The following is a 23,459-nucleotide window of genomic DNA, read 5'->3' as shown; positions in this document are numbered from 1 at the left end:
CAAAGAGTGCACCAGCAGCAATATCACGCCAACTGAGACTCCCTGATTCCCATCCATAAGCTGACTCATTGACTGGAGAGCCAAGGAATGATCAGCAGGACCCACTCACCCTTCAATAGCTCCATATGGCCAGTGCAAAAGTCTAATGGAGAATGGAGACTGACAATGGATTATCATGGCCTGAATGAAGTCACACCACTGAGTGCTGCTGTGCTGGACATGTTGGAGCAATATGACCTGGAGTCAAAGGCAGCCAAGTGGTTCCACAACTGATATCACTAATGTGTTTTTCTCAATCCCTCTGGCAGCAGAGTGCAGGTCACAGTTTGCTTTCATTTGAAGGGGCATCCAGTACACCTGGAATCAACTGCCCCAGGGGTGGACACACAGCCCTACCGTCTGCAATGGACTGATCCAGACCACACTGGAACAGGGTGAAGCTCTGGAACACCTGTAATACATTGATGATATCATTATGTGGGGCAATACAGCAAATTAAGGTCAAGGGACCTGCCCAAAAGATCCAGGTTTTAGGAATAAAATGGCAAGATGGAAGTTGCCAGATACCAGTGGATGTGATCAAAACAGCAATGTCTCCACCAATTCACAAGAAACATAAGCTTTTTTAGGCACTGTAGGCTTTTGGAGAATGTACATTCCAAAGTATAATAAGCTCTCTCTACCAAGTGACCCAGAACAAGAATGTTTTCAAATGGGGCTCTGAGCAATGAAAAGTCTTTGAGCAAATCAGAGGAGACAGTTCATACTGTAGCCCCTTGGGCCAGTCAGGACAGGGCAAGATGTAAAAAATATGCTCTGCACCGCAGCTGGGGAGAATGATCCTTCCTGGAGCCTCTGGCAGAAAGCACCAGGGGAGACTCAAGGTTGACCCCTGGATTTTTGGAGTTGGGGATCCGAAGCTCACTATACTCCAACTGAAAAAGAGATAGTGGCAGCTTATCAAGGGGTCCGAGCCACTTTGGAAGTGATTGGCACTGAAGCACAGCTCCTCCTGGCACCCTGACTGCCAGTGCTGGGCTGGATGTTCAAAGGGGGGTCTCCTCTGCACATCATGCAACTGATGCTACATGGAGTAAGTGGGTCCCATTGATCATACAAAAAGCTCCAATGGGGAACCCCAGTCATCCAGGAATCTTGGAAGTGATCATAAACTGTCCAGAAAGCAAAGGTTTCAGAATGTCACCAGAGGAAGAGGTGACATGTGCTGAAGAGGCCCCACTATATAAAAAAATTACAAGAAAGTGAGAAGCAATATGCCTTCTTTATTGATGGATCCTGCCATCAGTTTGCAGAGGTGAAAACCATCCAGTTGGCCTTAGACATAGCTGAACAAGAGAAACGGCCAATACTTTGTCTCTATACTGATACACGGATGGTGGCAAATGCCCTGTAGGGGTGGTTGCAGCAATGGAAGCAGAAAAACTGGTAGCACAGGGGCAAATCCATCTGGGCTGCTGCATTATGGAAAGATATTGCTGCCCAGGTGAAGAACCTGGTTGTGAAGGTACATCATGTAGATGCTCATGTACCCAAGAGTCGGGCCACTGAAGAACATTGGAACAACCAGCAGGTGGATCAGGCTGCTGGGATTGAAGTGGCTCAGGTGGATCTGGATTGGCAACATAAGGGTGAATTATTTCTAGCTCAGTGGGCCCATGACACCTGAGGCTATCAAGGAAGAGATGCAACATGTAGATGGGCTTGTGATCGAGGGGTGGACTTGACCATGGACACTATCCCACAGGTTATCCAGGTATGTGAAACATGCTGCAATTAAGCAGGCCAAGCAGTTAAAGCCTCTTTGCTATGGAGGATGGCTGAAATATAAATATGGGGTGGCCTGGCAGATTGACTTTATCATGCTCCCGCAAATCCACCAAGGCAAACGCCATGTGCTTCCAATGGTGGAAGCAACCACAAGATGGCTGGAAACATACCCTGTGCCCCATGCCACTGCTCAGAACACTGTCCTGGACCTTGGAAAGCACATCCAATGGGGACATGTTACTCCAGAAAGAATTGAATCAGACAGTGGAACTCATTTCCAAAATAATCTTATAGACACCTGGGCCAAAGAACATGTCATTGAGTGGGTGTATCACATTCCCTATCACGCACCAGCCTCTGGAAAGATTGAATGATGTAATGGACTGTTAAAGACTACACTGAGAGCAATGGGCAGTGGGACTTTCTAACATTGTGTCTTGGTTTGGAAAGACAGGTATCTGTAAGGGAAAACTGAAGTTTCCCTTGAAATGGAGAATGTAGACCCCCCCCCCCTAAATTATTACAATTTTGCAATTAGGAGCTTTCAGGCAAAAATATGGGAATAGGAATAACAGTTCTTTACTAGGAATATTAAAAAAAAAAAAAAAAGAGAAAAATACAAATGCAGTAGTACAAAAAAACAAACAAGCAAACAAACAAAACTCCTAGAAAACTCTGACAGAGTCAGAGATACAACCTGACACCCTGTTGGTCAGGGTGTTGGAAGTCCAAATAAGTCTTCCTGGAGTAACAGATGTTCTGTGGAGTAGAGATGATCTTGTAGGACAAATGGTCCAGTGCTGGCAAGATGGGTCCGGTCTTCCTCCGAGAATTCAGTAGAAAACCGGCTGCATTAGTGTTTGGGATTGTTGGTTTTATGCTGGTGGAAAGGCTTTGGCTCCTCCCACTGAGTGGAGCATCTCACAGTGGAATGAAGTAAGGTTGTCAGTCATGTGAGAGGCCTTGAATGGCCCATTCACAGGTGATGTCTCTTGGAGGAGGATGGGTGCAGGAGTAGGATGGGTGGAGCAGGAGAGAAGAACAATATGTCCCAACCGGTTTCAACAGATGAAAATAGAATACACATTTTTGGTTACATTTTTCAACCTTAGACACGTTGGGATATACATTTAGCAAAACCTAACCTGGTTAGTCAACACGAGAGGATTTGCCAATCGGGCTGGCCCTTCCCAATGAAAACTTTTACATATTGTAAAAGCGAATAAAGTTCTTGTAGTGCACATTAAAAATGAGCTGAGGAAAAGTCTGGCTTATCCCTACCTCAGGTAAAGGCAAACCCATCCATGGGATTGCTTTCACTCAAGGAACTGGGTGCGCTTGGTGGGTAATGTGGGAGGATGGGAAAGTCTGTGTGTGCCTCAAGATGATTTGATTTGGAGAGAATTGCCAATGAATTAAACTGTATGGTGTTAATAACTATATAGCACTGTGTATTATCACCTCTGTAGCAGCTATATGCATCATCACACTGGACACCTTGTGACATCCATCTTTGCCACATCAATTCTGGAAATATGAACCTGACTTCCCTCTGATTGGCACATTGATGAAGAATGAACTTGCATAAACCAGAACAAGTGCAGTGGTGATGGAATCAGAAATGGCTTCAACATGCAACAATCCAACACCATCCACTGTCTTTTCTGCCTGAAAGACTGTTAGGGCAGATGGACCCCAATGTCATGGACTACATTAACTCAATGGACTTTTATAGGGATGTTCCATAGAGTAAGGGAATGATATCTGTCTGTATATCTATCAAAAACTATGAAAGGTGATGGGATATTAGGAAGTGTGGGACCTGGCATGATGCAAATGGTATGGAATAAGGGGTGGATACTGTCCTGGTTTCATCAGGGATACAGTTAATTTTTTCTTAGTAGCTGGTACAGTGCTGTGCTTTGGATTTAATATAGTGTTGATAACACACTGATGGTTTGGTTGTTGCTAAGTGGTGCTTACCCTGAGTCAAGGGCTTTTCAGTGTCTCATGCTCTGCCAGTGGGCGGGTGCACAAAAAGCTGAGGCAGCATGGCCAGGACAGGTGACCCAAACTGGCCAAAGGGATATTTCATACTAGAGAACATCATGCTCAGTATATAAACTGGGGAAGTTACCACAGTCCAGTGGAATTTTGTCTGGTGTGCTAATTCCAAACCTCCATTTAGGCCTGGAATTATCGCCTTCCTGTTTGCCATCTTTGCCTGTTGTGGTGGCTTATCTTATAGGAACTCCCCTCTTTGACAGTATTTTGAGACAAGTAAACTGCATTCTTTAAGTCCTGACAGTGATCAAGTGCTTAGACCCAGAGCTACCTCCTCAAATGACATCTGGACTTGGAGAGCTCCTGAGACTCACAAGAAATACATAATTTTACAAAACATCCAAAATGTAAAAAAAAAAAAAAAAAAGTATTGACACAAAAACAAAGATGACAAATATACCAAAACTAAAAAAAAAAAAAAAAAAAATCACAACCAATACTGGCATATTACATAAGGAAAAGAGACTTGGGCAGGAATGGAAATTCAGTGGAACCCAACAGGCATCAGAGCTCACTCAGGAGGGAAAGGAGAAACCAAAAAAAAAAAAAAAATCAGCAGCAAAACTGCCCCATGTGTTGCTATCCCAACACTTTCACATCCCCCACTGAACCACTACAGCAAACCTGCTTCCAACACACCACTACCTTCCCCAAGCACAGCCACCCCACCAATGCACTTCCCCAAGACACCACAGCCAACAGCCAAAATTGAAAACCACAGTGGGAAATCTGTTCCACTCAGAAAGCGAGGAAAGGAAAGCCATGACACCACAGAAAGCCACTCACTTGACAGCATCTAAAGTATAGCACCCACCCACACCACCACCAAGCCTGACCAGGCTCACACACCCAGCATTCACAGCCCCACCTAGGCTGTGCTCACAAACCTATAGCCCTGCCTGTGGTATGGTACCCTGATGCTCCTGCCAGGCCTCACCACCACTCATGTCTCCGCAAAACACCCTTACCCTGGGACAGCCTCCAGCTCCTTCAGGCCATGGCTCCTAGCATGCCACAGCCCTGCCACCACCAGCAGGCACCCTTTCTCTTCCCCAAAGCCCTCCTCCACACCTACAGCAGCTGCTGCTATCACACTGCATCCTCCAGAAGCTCTTCACCACCCTCAGCAGCCCAAATATTCCTGCCCACCAGCACTGGGATGCCAAGATATGGCATGACATCCTGCACCACATCCAACAGCTTGAGTAGTATGTGCCAGCCAGTGGCATACTCTTTGAAGGCCAAGGGCCCTGCAATCTGCTGCTCAGCATCAACAAATATTTTGGGTGCATCCAGGACTTCCTCTGCACCTACCACCACAGACCCTATGCCTGGGACCACATCTGCCTAGAAGCTCATACCTGCTTCCATCTCCACAACCACACCCATATCATATGTGATTAGCCCAACTGCCCTGGCCAACACGCAGAGCTCCACCCATGCCACCACCACAGCTTCTGGACTACTGCCCCATCCCCACCCCTGTCCTCCCACCTCCATAATCAGTGGCAAGATCCACCACAAGAACAGCCATGGACCCTGAGCCTCCACTGACTACTCATTTATTCTATTTAATTTGACAAGAGTTTTAAACTATTTATTAATTTATTTATTTAACAGAAAATAAAGACCTGTTGCAAAAAAGCATGTCGGTGCCTCTTGTCTTAGGAGAACAAGGACAAGCCTTTGGGGTGGGGAGAAGTGATCTCCACTTAACATCTGCACCAAACAGAGCTCTGCAGTTCCCATGCTCCATAGCCCTGTGCACTCTTTGTTTTGGCATCTCCCCAAGAATGAAATTTCCACAACTTCTTTGGAAAATCTCTGCCAGGGTTTAGCCATCATCATCAGAATCATCTCTTCAGCCTGTATCTCAACATTTTCCACCTTCCATCCCAGTTTAGACTGACTAATGATTAGCACTGGAGTCCTCTGAAAGGAAGGCATGGACCTGTTGGAAAGTTGGAGTTGTTCAGCTTGGAGAAGTGTTATAAATGGCTAATGTGATGATTGGGTCTCACAATTAAGAGATGAATATTGTGTGTATGTTAAGACAAGTTTTGTTGATGTATGGTTATGTTGTTGTAGTTTGTTGTTTGGAAACCCTCTGTTCTCCCCCTATTCCCCTTTCCCCCCCTCTGTATTGTTGCCACCAGACAGCCTTGGTTGTCAGGATTATCAGGGACATATGGAGGGAAGATGTGTACCTGTGCCCCTTGCATGGGGCAGTTGGAAATGGGGCAAGCTTGTTGCTGGGGAGGCATGGCATGACATCTCACCTCCAATCAAGTTACAAGAAGGTCTCCACCAATGGACAGTGAGGAAGAGTTGACTGGCAGACTTTGGGAGGGGCCAGGGTTGGCTGATGCAACATCAGGGGTATAAAATGTGGAGTAGCCATTTTTGTGGATGAACCTGTGGCAGTCAGCCACACTCCAAGCTCTGTCCTTTTTCCTTATTCAGTCCTTTATCGTATTTGTTAATGTTTAATAAACCTTTAAAATTTTAAAGTGAGAGGTTGTTTCTCACAGAAGGCTCCAGGGGAAACCTTATTGTGGCCTTTCAATACTTAAAGGGGTCTTATAAGACAGATGGGGACAGACTTTTTAATAAGGCCTGTAGCAACAGGACAAGAGGTAATGGTTTTAAACTAAAAGAGGGTAGATTCAAATGACATATAAGGAAGACTTTTTTTATGATGAGGATGGTAAAACACTGGCACAGGTTGCCCAGAGAGGTAGTGGATGCCCCATCCCTGGTGTGCTGGTTTTGCATGGAAGTTGGATAAAACCAACCAGTGACTAGCTTTGAATATTGACAACCTGATTTAACCTATTAGAGAGCCAGATACACCTCTGTAGCCACACAGGGTAAAATCAGAGGAACCCTGGGACAAAGCTCTCTTTTCTTCCAGCCTTGGAAGAGGTAACAAGCTAGCCTGAGTCCCTCCTTGCTGCAAGGGCCAGGCTGGCCAGGGCCTGCCAGGGGCCAGGCCCCTTCCCAGGAAGCCTGCCAGGCCCTGGGTCGGGGTGGCCCTGGTGACTGCCGGGCAGGGGGAGGGGAAGAGAGAATGCCCTGTCCCTGCTGGATTGGGCATCCAGCGGCTGTTAACATCCTGCCATTAAGTCGCCCCCCCACTGCAGCCCCAGGAGGCCTGGCAGGGCCGAGCCAGGCTCTCCCCCCAGCAGCTGCCAGGCAGAGGAAGAGGGGGAAGCCCCAGCCTTGGGCATGCAGCTGTGAGATCCTAGCCGTTCCCCTCCCTCCAGCGCGCTCCAGCCACCACTACCAAGACCCCTTGCTGAGGGAGGGGCTCAGCCGGGTGAGAGATCATGCAGCTGAGACCAAGGGTGGCTCTGTAGCTGTGAACCATCATGCCGTCTGCAGACCTGGGAGAATGTTAACTCTTTCCTTACACAGATGAAACTGGCAAAACACTAATTCTCTCTCTGAAATCAGAGAAAGGGACAGAGTGGAGACATGTAGAGAGATAATATGAAGACATCAAAGTCAGCGAAGGAAGAGCTGAATCTTAGATGGAAAAGAGAATGAGAAGATGCCTAGTCTTAGGCTGAAATTCTTTGGTAAAGCCATGGTAACCGACTGTTATGCCCTTTAAATCATGGAAATATGCACTGGGGAGATGAAAAGAGTGTTCAGATTGCAGATATAAGCAAAGATATTTGTGGTGAACTAAGCAAATATTGAAGTAACTGTGATCTTATGAGAAGTTTGAACAGAGAGAGGGAGATGAGATGAAGTTCTGCCCCCAGGAGGAGGATCTCTGTTCCTAGAGATAAAGATGATCTCAGAGAGAGATGAAGAGAACCTTTGCTTTTGGAACCACTCATCTCTAAAATGGTACCCCATGAGTTTACATGGCCCATTAGGCAGCTGTGGAAAGGCTGCGTGATATGGGAGGGACTTCACAAATGCAGATTCCTGGGTGTCCTGGTTTGAGGGGAAATGAGTTTTTTAGGAAGCTGAGGTCAAACCAATCAGTGGTCAGGTTTGAATATTGGCACCTTCGGTGGCCACTGAGAGGTTGGACATGCCTCTGATGACACAAGGGGTTAAAAGCAAGGATTCCCAGATGGACTTCCTCTTTTCTGGCTCTGCTTTCAGCAGAAGAGCATCCTCCCCCTTCCCCTGCCCAGCTGACCAGGCTGGGTGGGGGAGGGGGGCCAGGTGGCCAGGCTGAGGTAGGCCCAGGGCCCTGGGGGGGGGAAAGAGAGAGAACAGGACTGGAGCTGAGCCAGCCCCATCCAGGATGGAGGGGTGGAGAACTTCGGAGCTGCCTTCCATCTCCCCATCCTCATTTCCCCCCCCCTCGTCCCCTCTCCCCTCCCCCCCCAGGGAGAAGGTGCCAAGCTGCTGCGTGTGGGAGTTGCCGGAGCCTGTGAGTGCCTGAGCCTGTGGCCTTGCTGGGAGACAAAAGCTTTTAACTCTTTCTGAGGCAGAGGAAGACTGTTCCCAGACATTGATTCTCATGACTGGTGGTTTCAGAAGAGAGAGGGACAGCCTGGGACCGAGATGATAAAGGACGATGAAAAGGACCCCCTTCGATGGCAGAGAGGAAGAAGAGTAGCTGTTGAGCTGGACTTTTCTTGCGTAATGTTAGCCATAGATGGACTCGGACTCTCCTGAATGTAAATAAGACTGTATTTGGGTGGATGTATTTTGGCTCAAAACCAAAGACTTTGTGGCCTCGTTCTTGGAACCCTCGGCCCCAGGGGTAAATGTGGGGGGGACTGCTAGTCCCAATATGAGAAGATGGCTGGTTTTTGGTACTTGGCCAAACATCCTTAAAGAGCCCTATATGCGGTTTTGGTCCATGGACAGTGGTGAGAGCACTGGACATGGAAAGGAGGGTGTCACCCTGGTAGACTTCTCCGGGTGGTGCCATGGGTGACATGGGAACACGGGAGGGTGGACCTGTGTTTCCTGTGGGGGGTCTGTGGTGCGAGAGAGACTCCTCTCTCCCTGGATGGATTGAAGATTGTTTTTTTAAGGGAAGATGACTTGGATTGGGAACCCAGGGTTGTGGAAGGTTTAAGCAAGTAGATGAGGGTAATGTGCTAGTGTTAACTGTTAGAGCATGCAAGGGATGGAAATTGGGGGGAGGAGAAGTGTTCTGGGAGGTTTGCTTTTCTGCTTTTGGGTGTTTGGGTTTTCTTTTCTTGTCTATTGTCTGTTGTTATGTAGGTTAATAAAATTTTCTTTCTATTTCAAGTTTTAGGCCTGCCTTGCTCTGTTCTTGACCACATCTCACAGTAGTTCATTAGGAAAAATATACACTCATGGGTATACTGGCATTTGGCCAGCTTCAACCCATGACACCGGGCAGCTGCTTTTGTGAGAATTAAAAGCCACAAGAGAACTGTCTGTCTTGTGAGAAGTTTCCATGGCAGACCAAAAGAGACTTCTCTCTCAAAATGAACAGATGAAAGACTATTTTGTAGGTGGTAACTGACCTTAAGTTTTAAGTTTTGTCTCTATATGTTGTCCATGAAATGGGAAAGTTGTGGAGGAGGGGAAGTGTTTTGAAGGTTTTATTCTGATTCTTTTTTTTTTTTCTCACTTGTAGTTTTGTTAATAAATGTCTTTATACCCTTTTGAGTTTTGAGCCTGCTTTGCTTTTCTCCTAATCCTATCTCACAGCAGAAAAAGAGTAAATAATTCTAGTAGGCACTCAAACCACTACACATGATTTGGGAAACAGAAATAGGCGAACCTGAAACCACTAAACCTGGAAACATTTGAGGCCAGGTTGGATGGGGCTCTGAGCAACCTGATCTGGTTGAAGATGTCCCTGCTCATTGCTGGGGGGGGTTGTAGGAAACTGAATGTTGCAATTTATGTCTTAAACATCTTCATGAGGGACTTTTGCCTATATTATAGCAAAATAATTGCTATAATATAGGCAAAATATAAGCACCATAATGATGATTCTTCCGGGCAGTGGCTGAAGGTGGTACATTCAGGCCACGCTGGGGCTGCGCCAGGATCCTGGGGGGCCCCAGCTGCACCCAAACTACAGGTGCAGGGCCACTCCGCACAGCTGGGGCCCCTCCCCTTGGCCAGATGACTTGGTAGCAGTGGCCAGAGCTGTCTAGGGTGAAGGATTTTTCAGAAAGCCTCGCTGAGGGGGGGGGGGAGAAGGGGCCTGGTCCCTCAACAGGGACTGCCCAGCCCAGCTAGGCCTCCCAGTGCCGCGATGGAGGAGCGGCTTTAGCAGCAAGATGCTAACAGCCACTGGGCCCGATCCAGCCATGACGGGGCCTTGTCTCCTTTCCTCCCCCTGCCCAGCAGCCACCAGGCCTGCAGCAGTGGCAGGGCCTGGCCAGTCTGCACCAGTCCCAGGGGCCATGCAGCAGAGCAGAGCCGACCCCACCGGCATCTGGTTACCTCTTGCCAGGCCAGAAGAAAAGAGTTTTCCTGGGATTCCTCTGATTTTTAACCTGTGTTGTCCAGAGGTGTATCCCCATATTTCATTGGTTAATCAAGCTGTCAACATTCAAAGCCAGTCACTAATTGGTTTTTGTCACAGCTTTCTTCAATCAATGCAAAACCAGCACACTGTAAAAAAGCTGCAGAGAAAACCACCAGAATGCAAATGGGGCCCTGGATTGCTTGTTAATGGAGATAAGATAAAGTAACTCAGGGGGAGAAGAATATATTCACAGAGAGATCAAGCTTAGCACCTTCGGGGTGCAGACCACAGCCCCGGGGCTATCAGCTGCCAGGCTTTCACAGACCTTCACACCAAAGGGTGGGGGGTAGGAAGAGAGGTTTTGGCTGTGTAATGAAAAAGCCTCTGGTTTGGGGCAGTGAACATCCATCCTCCACTGTGAAGAGGAGCTCAGCTGTGGGGTGCCTTCATCCCTTGAAAAGCTGCATCCACGTGAAGGACAGCAGATAGGGTGTCATGGCCCATCAAAGGCCCCATCCCAAAGGGGTCCCCAGACCCTGCACCAAAGCACTGCAGCATGATGCAACAGATCTACAGTGTTTCAAGAGACAGTATCAAACTTGCCCTCCCCAGGGGAGGCACATGGGCATTCCCACCTGGCCCAAATGTATATTAATTGTAGTAAATATAGTATGTTAATTCGTGTTTTGGTGCATGCAAACTGTAAATATGTTCTGTAAAATGTAACACGGGTTAAAGTCAGGCACGGAACTGACTAATCCCAAGACAGGCAACACCCAGAATCTGCCATTCAGAGGAGGACAATGCAATGCCAGGAACTGGAGACTTTGCCATTGGCACCAGAATAGAGAACACATGGAGATAAGAAATCAATCGTCCTTCCATAACAGTGGAGCTGTGAACACTTGGCCATCACACTTATCATAGGAGGGGAACGCCTGTTCTTTCAGAATTTCGTCTTCCATTCACCCACTGGAGGAAAGAAATTGACACTGCTCCCTCCCAGAGGAAACCCCATTCAGCAGACCAACGACAGCCAGGGATACATTTGAATAACCACCCCAAGAAAACAAAGAACTGTGGGGAAATCCTATGCCAGGGGTGAAATAAACTGTATAAAACCCGGACCCCAGAAGGGGCCAATTTGTGAACTCTGGCGGATTGCAATGTGATAGAGGCTGCTTTCCGTTCACCCTCTGATGATCCCAGGCATCGTCACCACCGTAACTCCGCTTGTTGGTTTTACCGAAATTCTGTAATCTTATTTTTTTTATATAAACCAAAATATATTTAATTGGCAAAGTGGATTGGCATTTATAACATTAATCCATGGGATTCTATACTTTGTGGTGGCAGCGGGCGGCAGGAGACTCTCACCACCAAGAAGATCAGATGGAGGGGAACAATGAGATGTTGTTGGGACCCCTGGAAGGGTGATATGTTTCTGCCTAACCCCTGTCACTCTCTTGCTGTCCCCCCATCCCCCCCACACACCTCTATTTTTTTTCTTTCTCTTTTCTTTTCTTTCTCTTTTCTTTTCTTTTTTCTTTTTCTTTCCTTTTCCTTTTCTTTTCCTTGCCTTTTTTACTATAAAATAAAATATATCAAGTTTTTTTGGCACCAACAGCTAACCTTATTTGATTTTTATCATGTTTTTTGGGTATATTTTGAACCTTTCTGGGTCTGATCCATTTTATTCACAGAGGCTTAGTTTCCTTCGGTCTTCTGTGTTAAACTGGTTTGTAACAGAGATTGAACTAGATGACCTTTAAAGATTCCTTTCAACCCAACCCATTCTATGATTACATGAAGGAGAGACACAGCAGAGATCACTTTGACTAGGCTGAATTCAGCTACTCTTGCCACTTGAGGCACTTTTCATGCCAACTGTCTCATTGTGTTGTTTGAAAACACCTTGCAGCACGAGCTATTCTAGGACAACATAGACAAGGCCCAGCCATGGACCTCCTACATCAATGTACCTCCTGCAGGGACAGTGTTGGAAAATATACCAAGTTTATTTTTTTTAATTAAATTTTTTTAACTTTAGTCAGGTTTGTTCACCTTTGCCCCGGGGGAAGGGAATTAAAGTTTCTTTCCAGGGTATTGTTCCACCAGATGTGGCAGGACTTCCTCCCCCCCTCCTCTCTCTACCACAGATGGCTGGTACAGATGGGAGAGATAACCCAGGCAGGTCAAAGGCCCAGAAAGGGGTCATCTCCTGCCACCAAAAGGTCTGCAGCCCATCCAAGAGTCAACATCTTGATATGGAGAGCAGATGTGGGAAGAGATAAAAGAAAAATAAATATCATTGACCAAAGACACTGCTCTTTATTTCTATAAAAGTCACACAGATTATCACAGAGGTAGAAGGCTCTTACTCCCTGGAAACGTGTAAGATGGCTACTCCCTGAAGCCTGGATGCATCTTCGTGGCTACTTTTCTAGAAATTGAGGGAAAGGATTTCGATGTGTGCCCCATCAGCAATTGGATGGTAAGATACGTTGAATCCTAATCTATACTATTTCTTTGCTAGCTGTAAATAGGTACCTTTAATTGTGCACTTGAATCCTAAGTAGTATGTAACAAAAGGTTAACCATAAGTAACATTGTAACAAGATGTACAGGTAAAGCAAGCAAGATAGCAAAGAAAGCAAGAAAGCAGGGCAAGTGAGATAACCAACGCCATCAAGAGCAAGATAGCAAGTTTTATCAAAACTTGCAAACTGCAAAATTAGCTAAAAACAAGTTATACTGAAAAAAAAGAAGCATCAGGCATGCGCTGTAGGGGTAAAAAGTTCAAACGTGAGGAAGACTACAGAAGCCTTCATCAAAAGACCACCAGAAGACTGATGACCACCACAGAAGGAACTGACACATGCATAAAAGCAACAAACTGTTGTAAAACCATGACACAGGTTTATGCAAATATGAGTATGCTAATGATATGTTGTAATTGTGATGTTGTGCAGGACTTTTAAAACGTAACTGTTATAGATGTGTAATGTGATGGTTTGTTCTCACAGATAGGAGATAAATATTATGTGTATGTTAAGAGTTTTATAGATGTATAGTTATGTTATTTTAGTATGTTGTCCCCATAGTCCTCTTTCCCTTCCCCCTTATATTGTTGTCACTGGTCAGGGCATTTGGGGGAGGGCAGGCTTGTTACTAGGAGGCGTGGCATGGCAACACCTGACCTCCAATCAAGTTGTAAGAAAGTGATCTCCACCAATAGATGGCAGAGAAGGAGTTGACTAACAAGACTTTGGGAGGGGCCAAGAGTATAAAAAGCAGGGCATCCATTTTTGTAGACAAGCATGTGGCTGTTAGTCACAGAGACTCCCAGTGCTGCTCTTTCTCCTTATTCAGTCTTTTGTTGCATTTTGTTAAGGTTTAATAAACCTTTGAAATTTTAAACGTCAGCATTGTTTCTTACATAACTGAAGGCTAAAGAAGAGGGAGTGAGTTTTTGGTGGAAAGATCCTCCTCACTCCAAGCGTTGAATAAACAAATACCTGCTCTATAGTTGTCTGACTATAGAGTTTTTATTTCTTACCCAGTTTTGGGCTTCACACTGTATGTTATGTTATCCACTAGTAGTTACCTCTTTTTTGTTGTTGTTTTATGCCTGTGTAGTAAATAGTCTATTTAAAGTCTTAATATCTGTTGATTTTGTGTCTATTAAATAATTACGTCTATAATAAACCTAATTGGCCATTATTAAAGAACTTATGGACTAGAGTGGGTTTTGTGGTGCCAGCCACCCCGATAAGACTACTGTCTGCTGCCAGAGGCCTGGGCAAAAGGCAAGGACTTATCTAAACTCTCATATCTATTCATAACACCAGGGGAGGCCTGATGAATTTAACATCTTAACAGACTTGGAGTAGTACAGAAGATACACAAAAGATAACAACCATCAATGGCCATCAACGACCATTAATGGACCATAAACTCCAAACATCACAATCCAAATACTAAGAACTACATAACTTGGAACCAATGAACATTGAACCAATGAATTTCTGTGGGTTTTGACTATATAAGTATCTAAAAATCTAGTAAAATTCATGTGTCATGGACTGATTTTCTCTGCACAACCCAGGCTATGTGTGGATGAAATGATTTCTGTTGCACATCCTGGCCAGAAATAAAGTAATGCCTTAATTCTCTAACACTAAAAATATTGTTGGAGGGTTTCTGTTTTTCCCACAGTTTCGATTACAATGGCACCTAGGTATGCCAAAACATCATGCATATGCCAGCACCCAAAGCACAGCACTCCCCAACACAACATTGCTTGACAAGACCATGGCTCCCAGCCTGTCAATACCACCACACAGACATTTTCCCTGCTCTAAAAGCTTTGATAAAACATATAATTTCTCTCGTAGAAGTAGAATGTGATCCTTGTAGTTGGAGAGGGCCTTAAAACTTCAACAAGTGAAACCACCACCTCCTTCTCCTCCTACTAGAGCTCTAACTAGATTAGTTGGTTCAGCTCCATCTCCAGAGGACTCTTGGATACCCCTCCTCTTGAGGCACAGGGGCTCAAGGCCATCCCAAATGCAAGACCTTTTGCTTACAAACAGCCTTATGGGGGGCATTTTCTTCTTTGCCCCCCAGCCATCTCAGGCAAAAAGGTAGAGAAAGCACAAGACTCCTGTTACAGGCACACACATGGGACCAAAGCCAGGGACCCAACCCAGCAGGAGGAGGAGCAATATTTATACCTGAAGGAAAAGTCTTTATTCCTTATCCTCAGGAGCTTCAGACATAGGAGCTGGGGCAGCTGTATCCAGGAACACATCCAACAATCAAGTGCCTACACCCAGAGCCACCTCCTCAGAAGCTGCCACCGCCACCACCACACCCCCCAAAGCCCTCGGCTTAGGTTCTCCAAACAACATCATTTCACAACCCTTCCAAATGCAAAAAGATCAGCTAATATGAAAACAAAGGCAACACATAAGGGAAAGGAAAACAGACCACAACCAACACCAGGTCATTATAGACAGAAGAGACTCATGCAGAAAAGACTCAACCATTGCCCTGGGCAGCCTGTTCTATCAAATGCTTGACAACCCTTTCCATGAAGAAATTTTTCCTAATATCCAGTCTAAACCTCCACTGGTTCAACTTGAGGCCATTTCCTCTTGTCCTATCACTTGTAACATGGCAGAAGCCACTAACATTCACCTCACTACAACCTCCTTTCAGGTAGGTGTAGGGAGCAATAATGTGTCTCCTGAGCTTCCTTTTCTCCAGGCTAAACAACCCCAGCTCCTTCAGACACTCCTCCTGAGACTAGCCATAACTGCACTAAGAAATCTACACTACTGACTAGCATTTTCAGCATGCTTTATTTGCTGGGTTATAAAATAAAGTTGCCTGAGTTCGAGACAGGTGTTCAGGCTGTGCAGGTGGACAGGGTTTTGTCTAGGACATCCTGTGGGAGCTGACAGTGGTCAAAGAGAATTTCTTAGGCATCAGGCAGCTTGTGAGAAAGCAAGTCAGATAGACTTTCTCAGGCATCTGCTCTGGGGGAGCTGTGAAAAGATATTCCAAACAATTTCTAATCTTTTGCACCTGCTGTTTTTCCAACTTGTTTACTTGCAAAGATATTTACAGTAGAGATGTTGGCCACAATGACCAATCATACTCCATTGTACCAAAACGCTGTATAAAAAGGATGTGTCTTTTAATAAACTTTCACTATATGCCCTCCAAGAAGATTGGAGCTTTCTATATCATTATATCAACTGTCCCGAATAATATAACAATGGACATCCCTGTATTTACATTTGACTATCTGACTCTGGCTGTCCCCAGACTCTGCATGAAAGACCTGGTCTTGACTTGGACCTTTATCTATGGGATTCATCCAGTGATACTTATTTTCAGATAACTGCTCATTGCTCCATTTCTGCATCTAAAGATACACCGAATCACCTGATCGGGTGACTTTTCTCAGTAATATCCTAGCAAACATTCTCTTCAAGATCCTTATCCTAATTTTCTGAAAACAAAATTATTTACCTTTCTGCAATCTAGGCTGAGGCTCTTTGTGAATCTAACTCTCAGCTTCACTCATGCCATTTACATTCTCGATCCAGGTAAAGAAGAAAACTTCATATACTCTCACTCCTGCAGCTCACCTACATTTGTTGCCATGATGAACATGCAAAGATCACCTATGAGTGTTGGAAAACATACCAGTTTAAAAATTTTAGTATAACTTTAGTCAAGGGATTTTGTTTGCCTTTGCCCTGGGAAAAAGAATTTTAAGTTTCTTTCCAGGTCATTGTTCCACCAGGTGGGGTCTGATGAACTCAACATATCAACAGACTGGGAGTAGCCCAAAAGATAAAGGCCCATCAGCAGCCATTAATGGAACATCAGTGGCTATCTACAAACATCTACCCTCAGATGCTGCTTCTGGCAGAGTTGGAGACATGTGGTCCAGAAAGGACTGATAAGAAAATTGAAGAATGAAGATCTAATAACCATCGGAGGCAAGGAGATTCAGATCCAATGGGAAACTAAATACTGGGGGTTGCTCAACTCTGGACCAATGAACTTTAAAACAGCACATCTCTATGAGTTTTGACTGTATAAAGTTTGGGAGAAAATCCTGCAATAATGTGTATCATGGAATGATTGTCTCTGCACATCCGGGCTATGTGTGCATGAGATGATTTCTGTGGCACATCCTGGCCAGAATAAAGTAATGCCTTGACTCTCTAACTTAAAAATGTTTTTGGAGGTTTTTTGTTTTTCCCGCAGTTTCGGTGACATGAACACCTCCAAAACCTGTCAGATGCACCTACTGGCTGCCAATTTGTTTACTTGCTGTTCAATCTGTTATAAGTGCATATTATAAAGTTGGCTTTTCACAAATATTAAAATGAGTGCTGTATGTATAATGTGGGAAGGTTTTACTGTATTTTCTTTTATTTTCTGATATTAACAGGGCTTAGAAATGGTGATGTGATGAATGTATATATATTTTAGGTTGGAGTATTATATTAAATAGAAACTATGTGATATAAGATGCTTTTAGTAACCAAACCAGAATAATAAGGAAAGATAATCAACAAATTCCCCACATTCTTGGATTATCTGGATGAAGATAACAAGGACAGACCCCCAAGGCTCCAAAAGAAGAATTTATTGATCCTCTGTTATCAGAAGAATAGGACATGAGGTGCCACCAAGAACTTTATCTACAAGGAGTAATAAAATGTTAATTTGGTGAAATGGGGCAGGTTGGGGGGGGAAACCAAGAGAATATCCAAACTCAAGAGGAATGTTTGAATAATGCATTAGGATCTTTCTGAATATGTAACAAACTCGTACATTTAAAGAAGTGTTTTTCTGAGGTAAGGGGTGCTCTTGGCTGAATGCCAAGTCACCCAGCCATATTTTGCTTTTCTGTCTCCTAATTGTCTTTTAATTAAACTTTTTAAATTTTACCAAGAAAGTGAACCTCTTTTTTCTCTATTGGGTGACTTGTCCTGGATATACACCTTGTCTCCGAGCCCCCAGAGGGAACCAAAGCAGGGAGGCGCGCTTTGCCGATTTCGGTGGCCTAACTTGGTTTCTCCTGACGTGGGTCAGGGGGGTTTGCAGGTAAAATACCCAGAAGACAAAGAAAGGAGACAGTAAAGCAAAAAGAAAAAAAACCAAACAGGGAAGAAAAGGCTCCCTAAGAAACCGGTATTTAGCTCTGTAAAAATCATGTGCACAAAGACCTGAGAAAGAAACAAAGGACTGTAAGTATTTCTTGGGGGAGCTTGTTCGGGGGGGGGGGGGTGGGGGGGTGGGGGGTGTGTGCGAGATGTGCGTCTGAGATGCTGACTGGGTACCCCCAGATCTGCGAAGTGAGTGTGGTAGTCTCCAAAAAGCTGGGTTTCTGTTCTTACGTAAGAAAAACGGCCAGTAAAGAGATGAAGCGAAAGATAAAGGGAGTGAGAGACCCCGCGGGTGGTTGGGACGGGGTCCCAGGGAGTGGTTGGACCCCTTTTTGAAGGGAGCTGAGGGCTTTCCAGTAAAATCCACTGGGAAATGGGATAAAAAGGAGGCGCAGGGGCCCCTAATTTTTTTTTTGCCAGGTTGAGGGTTAGAAAATCCAAGAAATTTAGAAAATTTGAGATTTCAAAGAAAATGTACCATTTTTTTGTGTATTGTCTTGAGGTGAGTGTGGATGAGTGAAAGTATACTTGTTCTGGAGTTCAAGTTTATATGTTTTCGAGAGGTGAATTGTATTGCTGAAGAAGCGGGGGGGGGGGGGGGGGGGGGGCAGTGAAAGATGTTTGGGCTGTTGAGGAAATGGACTGGAGAAGAGAATCAGAGACCAGGGTGGAATTCTGAGCAAATAGGACAAAGAACTGAAGAATCAGGTTTGCAGAAAGAAGGGGTTGGGGGAGGGTTGAAGATATCAGAAACCCCGGAGACGGAGTGGGCAAAGAGGAGGAGGGAGGGGGGCTGGAACTCCCTTGAGGTGTTGTCCATGGCTCCCGCCTGGCCCCTGCAGCCTGCGCTGCCCACGCTGCAGCCCCGGGTGGCCGTGCTGCCTGCAGCTGCGCCACCTGCACCACTGCCTGTGTCATCTGTGCAGCCGCTGCTCGCGGCTCCACCGGCGCCCGCCACAGCCCAGGCCATGCCGCTGTCCGCTGCTGCCCCATCTGCCTTGGTCCTGGCGGCGCCAGGGTTTCCGCCCACATTGGTCTCTGTCGAGCTCCCAGCACCTGCGCAGCCGTCTGTCCTCCCCGCTTGTGCTGCGGCCAGAGCCACCGGTAGAGGGGGCTGCCTCGGCCCTACTGCGGGAGGCACCGCAGCCGCTCTGCTGACCCCATCGGGGGTCCCGTCTGTTCCGAACGCATGGTCCGCGGCAATTCCACCGGATGCCCCACAGGTTTGGCTTCTGCCGGACAACCCCTACCCTGACCTCGGGGCAGTTCTGGCCCCAGACCCTGCTCCTCCCCCTTCAGAGGGTCAGACCCCCATGCTAACTTTCACTTTCCCCCTCCTTGCCTTGGAGGACAATCTGGGAAACCACTTCCACCCTCATTTCCACCATTACCTCTATTAATGCCCTTCTTTATGAGAAAACACCATATCAGGATACGGGGAGCTTAACTGGGATTCAGGAACATCTCAATTTGAGTTTTGGGGACGGGGAAGAGGGAGGGAGTGGAGTCCCAGCACGATTACCCCCAGGGGAGAAACAAGGAAGTAGTAGAGTTTGTTTTCCAAGAGATGAATAAAAGTTGGCCCTCAAGAAGTATTGTAATTTTTAGTTGATCTTGGGGCAGAAAAAACATGCATCATGGAAAAGCCAGGAGGATGTGAAATAATGATATTTTAGAAATAGTGGCAGAAGAGGACAAAAGGTTTGAAGTTTCTATCATTAAAGATGTAGTGATTAAAAGAAATACCAAAAGATGGATGGGTAATATCTTATTAATCCCTGAACTAGGTCTCAGTGTGTTGGGAAAAGATCTAGGAATATTATTTGGAATAGGGGTTATACCAGAGGGATAATGGAGGTTTGACAGAATAAAATTCTCCTAGAAGGAGAGGGAATATATGTTGATGGTTTGTTTAAGTTTTACAAAGAAAAAGAATGTCAAGATGTGCCTTTGTTGATAGAGAAAAATGTAAACTGATCATGTGTATGCTTTTGAGGATAGTACACACTTTTGGGAAAAATTTGGGGAGAAAGGGGGTTACTTAAAGGAACAGGATTAATACATGAGGGGCTCATTTTTAGAGGTATTAGAGGCATTAAAATAATTATAGGATACCAAAGAGGAATAACTTCAGAAATAGGGGGAAATAATTTGATAGATCAAAAGATGCAACAGAAAATGGGATCAAAAGAGTTATGATAATTTTAATCCTTGATAAGGAAGAATTGGAAGTTCCAAAACTTAGTGAAGCAGAAGAAAAGGAATTACAATCTGGGGAGGAGAAGCTTCCTAAATGGAAGGCAGTTACTTAATAAGCCACTTAAAAACCCATTGGAATATTCAGGCTTCGTGTGATCATATTTTAAAGAATTATAGGTGAAATTAGATTTTTTTAATTGGCAAAGCAAATAACTCAAGCCTTGAGAATAAAATGGGAACTTACATATCCCATGACATCCACAAAGTTTGGGCTAAGTAAAGAGGATGAACCAAACTTTAAAGAGAATTTTAACAAAATTAATGCCCAAAAGTCGTTGGTAAAATGTGTATCTTTAGCTCTATTAAGGGTCCAAACATAACCCAGGTTAAACCTGAAAGTGATACCCTATGAGATAATGTTTGAATTAATTTTTTTTGGCCACCTAATATGAAACTGTGGCTTATGAAGTAGGGAAAATGAGTGTTAAAAAGTATGTCATCACAACTGCAAAAATGGAAAGAACAATTCTTTAATTCCACATTAAGAAGATGCTTTTTCAGGTATTGCTAACAACTTAAGCTGCAAATATGGATCAATGCCAGCAAGATCAAGAGACCTGTGAAAGAACCTAAGAATGAACTATAACATCTGAACCAGGTGATACCAAGTTGAATTTTAAACAGGACTGGGTAATAATGAACTGGAAAAACCTCAATAATTCAAAAATTGAACAAAGAACTTTCTCTGTTTCACTTCTCTGCGTAACACTTAGAAATCAGTGGAAAACAATCCAGTCTGTCAGATCTTCCTACTTACTCCTGTTTCTTCACAGCTGAAGAGAAAATGGACTTTCAAGTCACCCTGTTCACAAATGTAAAAAGCTAAGACATTTATGTCATCCCACTGTTAAACTTTAAAATTTGAACTTTTTAAATTTTACCAAGAAAGTGAACCTCGTTTTTCACAATTCCTACCTCTTGGCAAAAGAAAACATTGACACACAGACTTCAACTAGATTTGACAAGATGTCATACTTTCCCTATAACAATTAAAAATTTCTCCACTCAAAAGCACAGAGCACATTTGCTTCTATGTGCAAATTGACAGTTTCACTGTATCAATTTATACCACCTAGAAAACTGGATGATTAAAAAACCAGCATATAGAACATAAAGATAAGCTCTCAGTCACTATCAAATGAATTAATTTGCGTTGCACAAATGATCAACACTGAAGATAACTTGTTTAAAACTAAATAAACCAAGCCACATACTTACCATTGGCAGCCTGGATTGAAGCATCTGGAGATCATCATAACCGTAAATCTGCTTAAAGACAGATAAAAACAAAACATTATAACACATTTCTCTGATGATGATCAATTTGGGGCTCTGTTTAAACAGTTTGACCTAGGCCCAATCTATTTTTAAAGATGTACAGATATATGTCACATTGTGGTATCATGGTGCACTGAAGCATTTTAAGGCTAGTAGAGCAAAGCTTAAAATAGCTTTTCACTCTGATGTTGTTTCCTTGTGACAGCAGTCTTCTTGAGAATATTACTGTCCCATGTTTAATATGGTTTACGCAGATGCATCATTCATCAAATTGTGAAAAATTTACAGGGCATTCACAATTGGGAGTAAGAGCAACAGCCTTCCTTGCTGTAATAATTACTTCTGAAAATAGCAGGATTTAAGATTTGATGACTAGACCACAAAGCAACCTATGGTATCCCCTCACATTCAGTGTGATATAGAAGAATTATTAGAATAAAGTTTCTGATTCAAAAAACAGATAACCAAAAATATGCTGATCCTGATCAGACACCAAAAAGTTATGTGCAATCTATTAAAGTATGACAGACAGGACACATGGCACATTTCAACCATTACTATGCACTATTACTATTACATTACTATGTAATACTATCTACTCCAGTAATACAAACATAAATGGGCCTAATTTTATTCAAAGGGCCTAAAACCTGATAACGCTGAAAACCATAGCAACATCCATGTTTAGCTTTAACAACAGCCAGATCAGGTCTGTACCAACACTTATGCAGTTTACTATCAACAGTAAACCCTCACTGAATACATTTAACATTCTTCAGCATTTGGAACAAGAATTCCAGGTGCAACATATGCCAACAGAAATGCTTTGGCATAGACAACAGCAGGTCTGGAGGGCTCACTTGCACCAAGGCTGAAGCAATCAAGGACAAACAAATTGCTTACTGGGTAGGCAGGCAGAAGTCCTCCAGGTCCCACAATATACTGGTTATGCAACAAGGGTGGTACACCTTGAGGCAGATTTGGGGGAGCTTTCCCTGTAGAATTAAAATACAGGCACTTCAACAAGTCTTTAGAAAAGAAAATACTTCAGCACTGAGACAAGACAGCTCACAAAGTCCTGGCAGCAGCACTGTCTTAGTTTGTAAAAGCAGAACTACACAGAAGAATTTTGTGCTGGTTGATGAAAATGTTCAAAATAGCCTGGAGAGTTTAACAATGCCTCAAGGAAGGGAAATCACAGGCTACTTAAGACTGAAAAGAGTCCCATCAGAGAACAGTCTAGTTTTGTTATTTACTCTGTCCAAGAGAATTACAAGAATTACAGGAACTCTCCTTTCCTTGGTCCTCTCCTGAAGGCAAAATTCAGGCATTGTTTTCAGTCTAACAGCAAATTATCTCCTTTTATTTTCTGCTCTGTCACCACATTGCCCCTTATCACCAGCAATAGACTGGAAAGCACTTAATGTTGCCAGCATACTTTTTGTCCGTGACTTACTGCACCTGGGAATAGCAAAGAGAAAATTGAAATTGTTTCAATTGCCTACATGAAGAAGAGCTAGGAAGCAGAAAAGTTAAAAAATGCACTTTGACCAGTCATCAAACACTTTATTTACAAGTTATGGAAATGAGAAATTCTTCTGTAAGTCTGATCTTGATATTTAAATCGCTCACTTCCCTCCCTAGGATTTCCTTTTAGCAGTTCAGGCTGATTAGAAAAGAAAGACACTATCATTGCTTTCACTTCAGTGCAAGAAGCCTCCCAACCTTCCCTCTGTGGTTCCTTTGTCTGAAGTGCTATTTTCTGTAGAATGAGCCAGACATCAGACACTTTTTTCCTTTCTCTAGATGTGACAATAGGGATGTGGTGTATGGTAATGAGGACACTGCAGTATATTTTGACATTACCAAATGAATTCCAGTCACAGAGAAGACTGAAATTAAAGCTAATATGGACTCACAGCAAAGAGCTGATTATAACCTGG

General features: G+C 44.2%; 2 protein-coding genes across 18 annotated transcripts in view; one reads left to right on the top strand and one right to left on the bottom strand.

The window, feature by feature from the left end:
- Positions 1 to 23,459, bottom strand: part of LOC134564852 (ubiquitin-associated protein 2-like) — a 240,390-nt gene that overhangs the window by 56,237 nt on the left and 160,694 nt on the right. For 12 of the 17 annotated variants that reach the window (XM_063424089.1, XM_063424082.1, XM_063424094.1 and 9 more), the window contains 2 exons: positions 22,420 to 22,511; positions 21,457 to 21,507 (listed from right to left, as the gene is read on the bottom strand). In XM_063424089.1, coding sequence (XP_063280159.1) covers positions 21,457 to 21,507; positions 22,420 to 22,511 — 143 coding nt within the window. The remainder of the gene's footprint in view (positions 1 to 21,456; positions 21,508 to 22,419; positions 22,512 to 23,459) is intronic. The other 5 variants (XM_063424098.1, XM_063424084.1, XM_063424086.1 and 2 more) reach the window with 2 other exon arrangements.
- LOC134564856 (mucin-7-like) lies at positions 18,127 to 20,967 on the top strand. The gene is made up of 2 exons (XM_063424104.1): positions 18,127 to 19,202; positions 20,740 to 20,967. The coding sequence occupies exons 1-2, from the start codon at positions 18,597 to 18,599 to the stop codon at positions 20,755 to 20,757; spliced, it is 624 nt and encodes a 207-aa protein (XP_063280174.1). The 5' UTR covers positions 18,127 to 18,596; the 3' UTR covers positions 20,758 to 20,967.

Source organism: Prinia subflava, assembly GCF_021018805.1.
Source record: "Prinia subflava isolate CZ2003 ecotype Zambia chromosome W unlocalized genomic scaffold, Cam_Psub_1.2 scaffold_22_NEW, whole genome shotgun sequence".
Lineage (NCBI taxonomy): Eukaryota > Metazoa > Chordata > Aves > Passeriformes > Cisticolidae > Prinia > Prinia subflava.
Note: the sequence above shows the minus strand (reverse complement) of the source record. Positions and strands in the feature narration are given on the sequence as shown.

Excerpts from the sequence above, each read along its gene's own strand:
- LOC134564856 (XM_063424104.1), top strand. The coding sequence starts at position 18,597 with ATGTTTGGGCTGTTGAGGAAATGGACTGGAGAAGAGAATCAGAGACCA.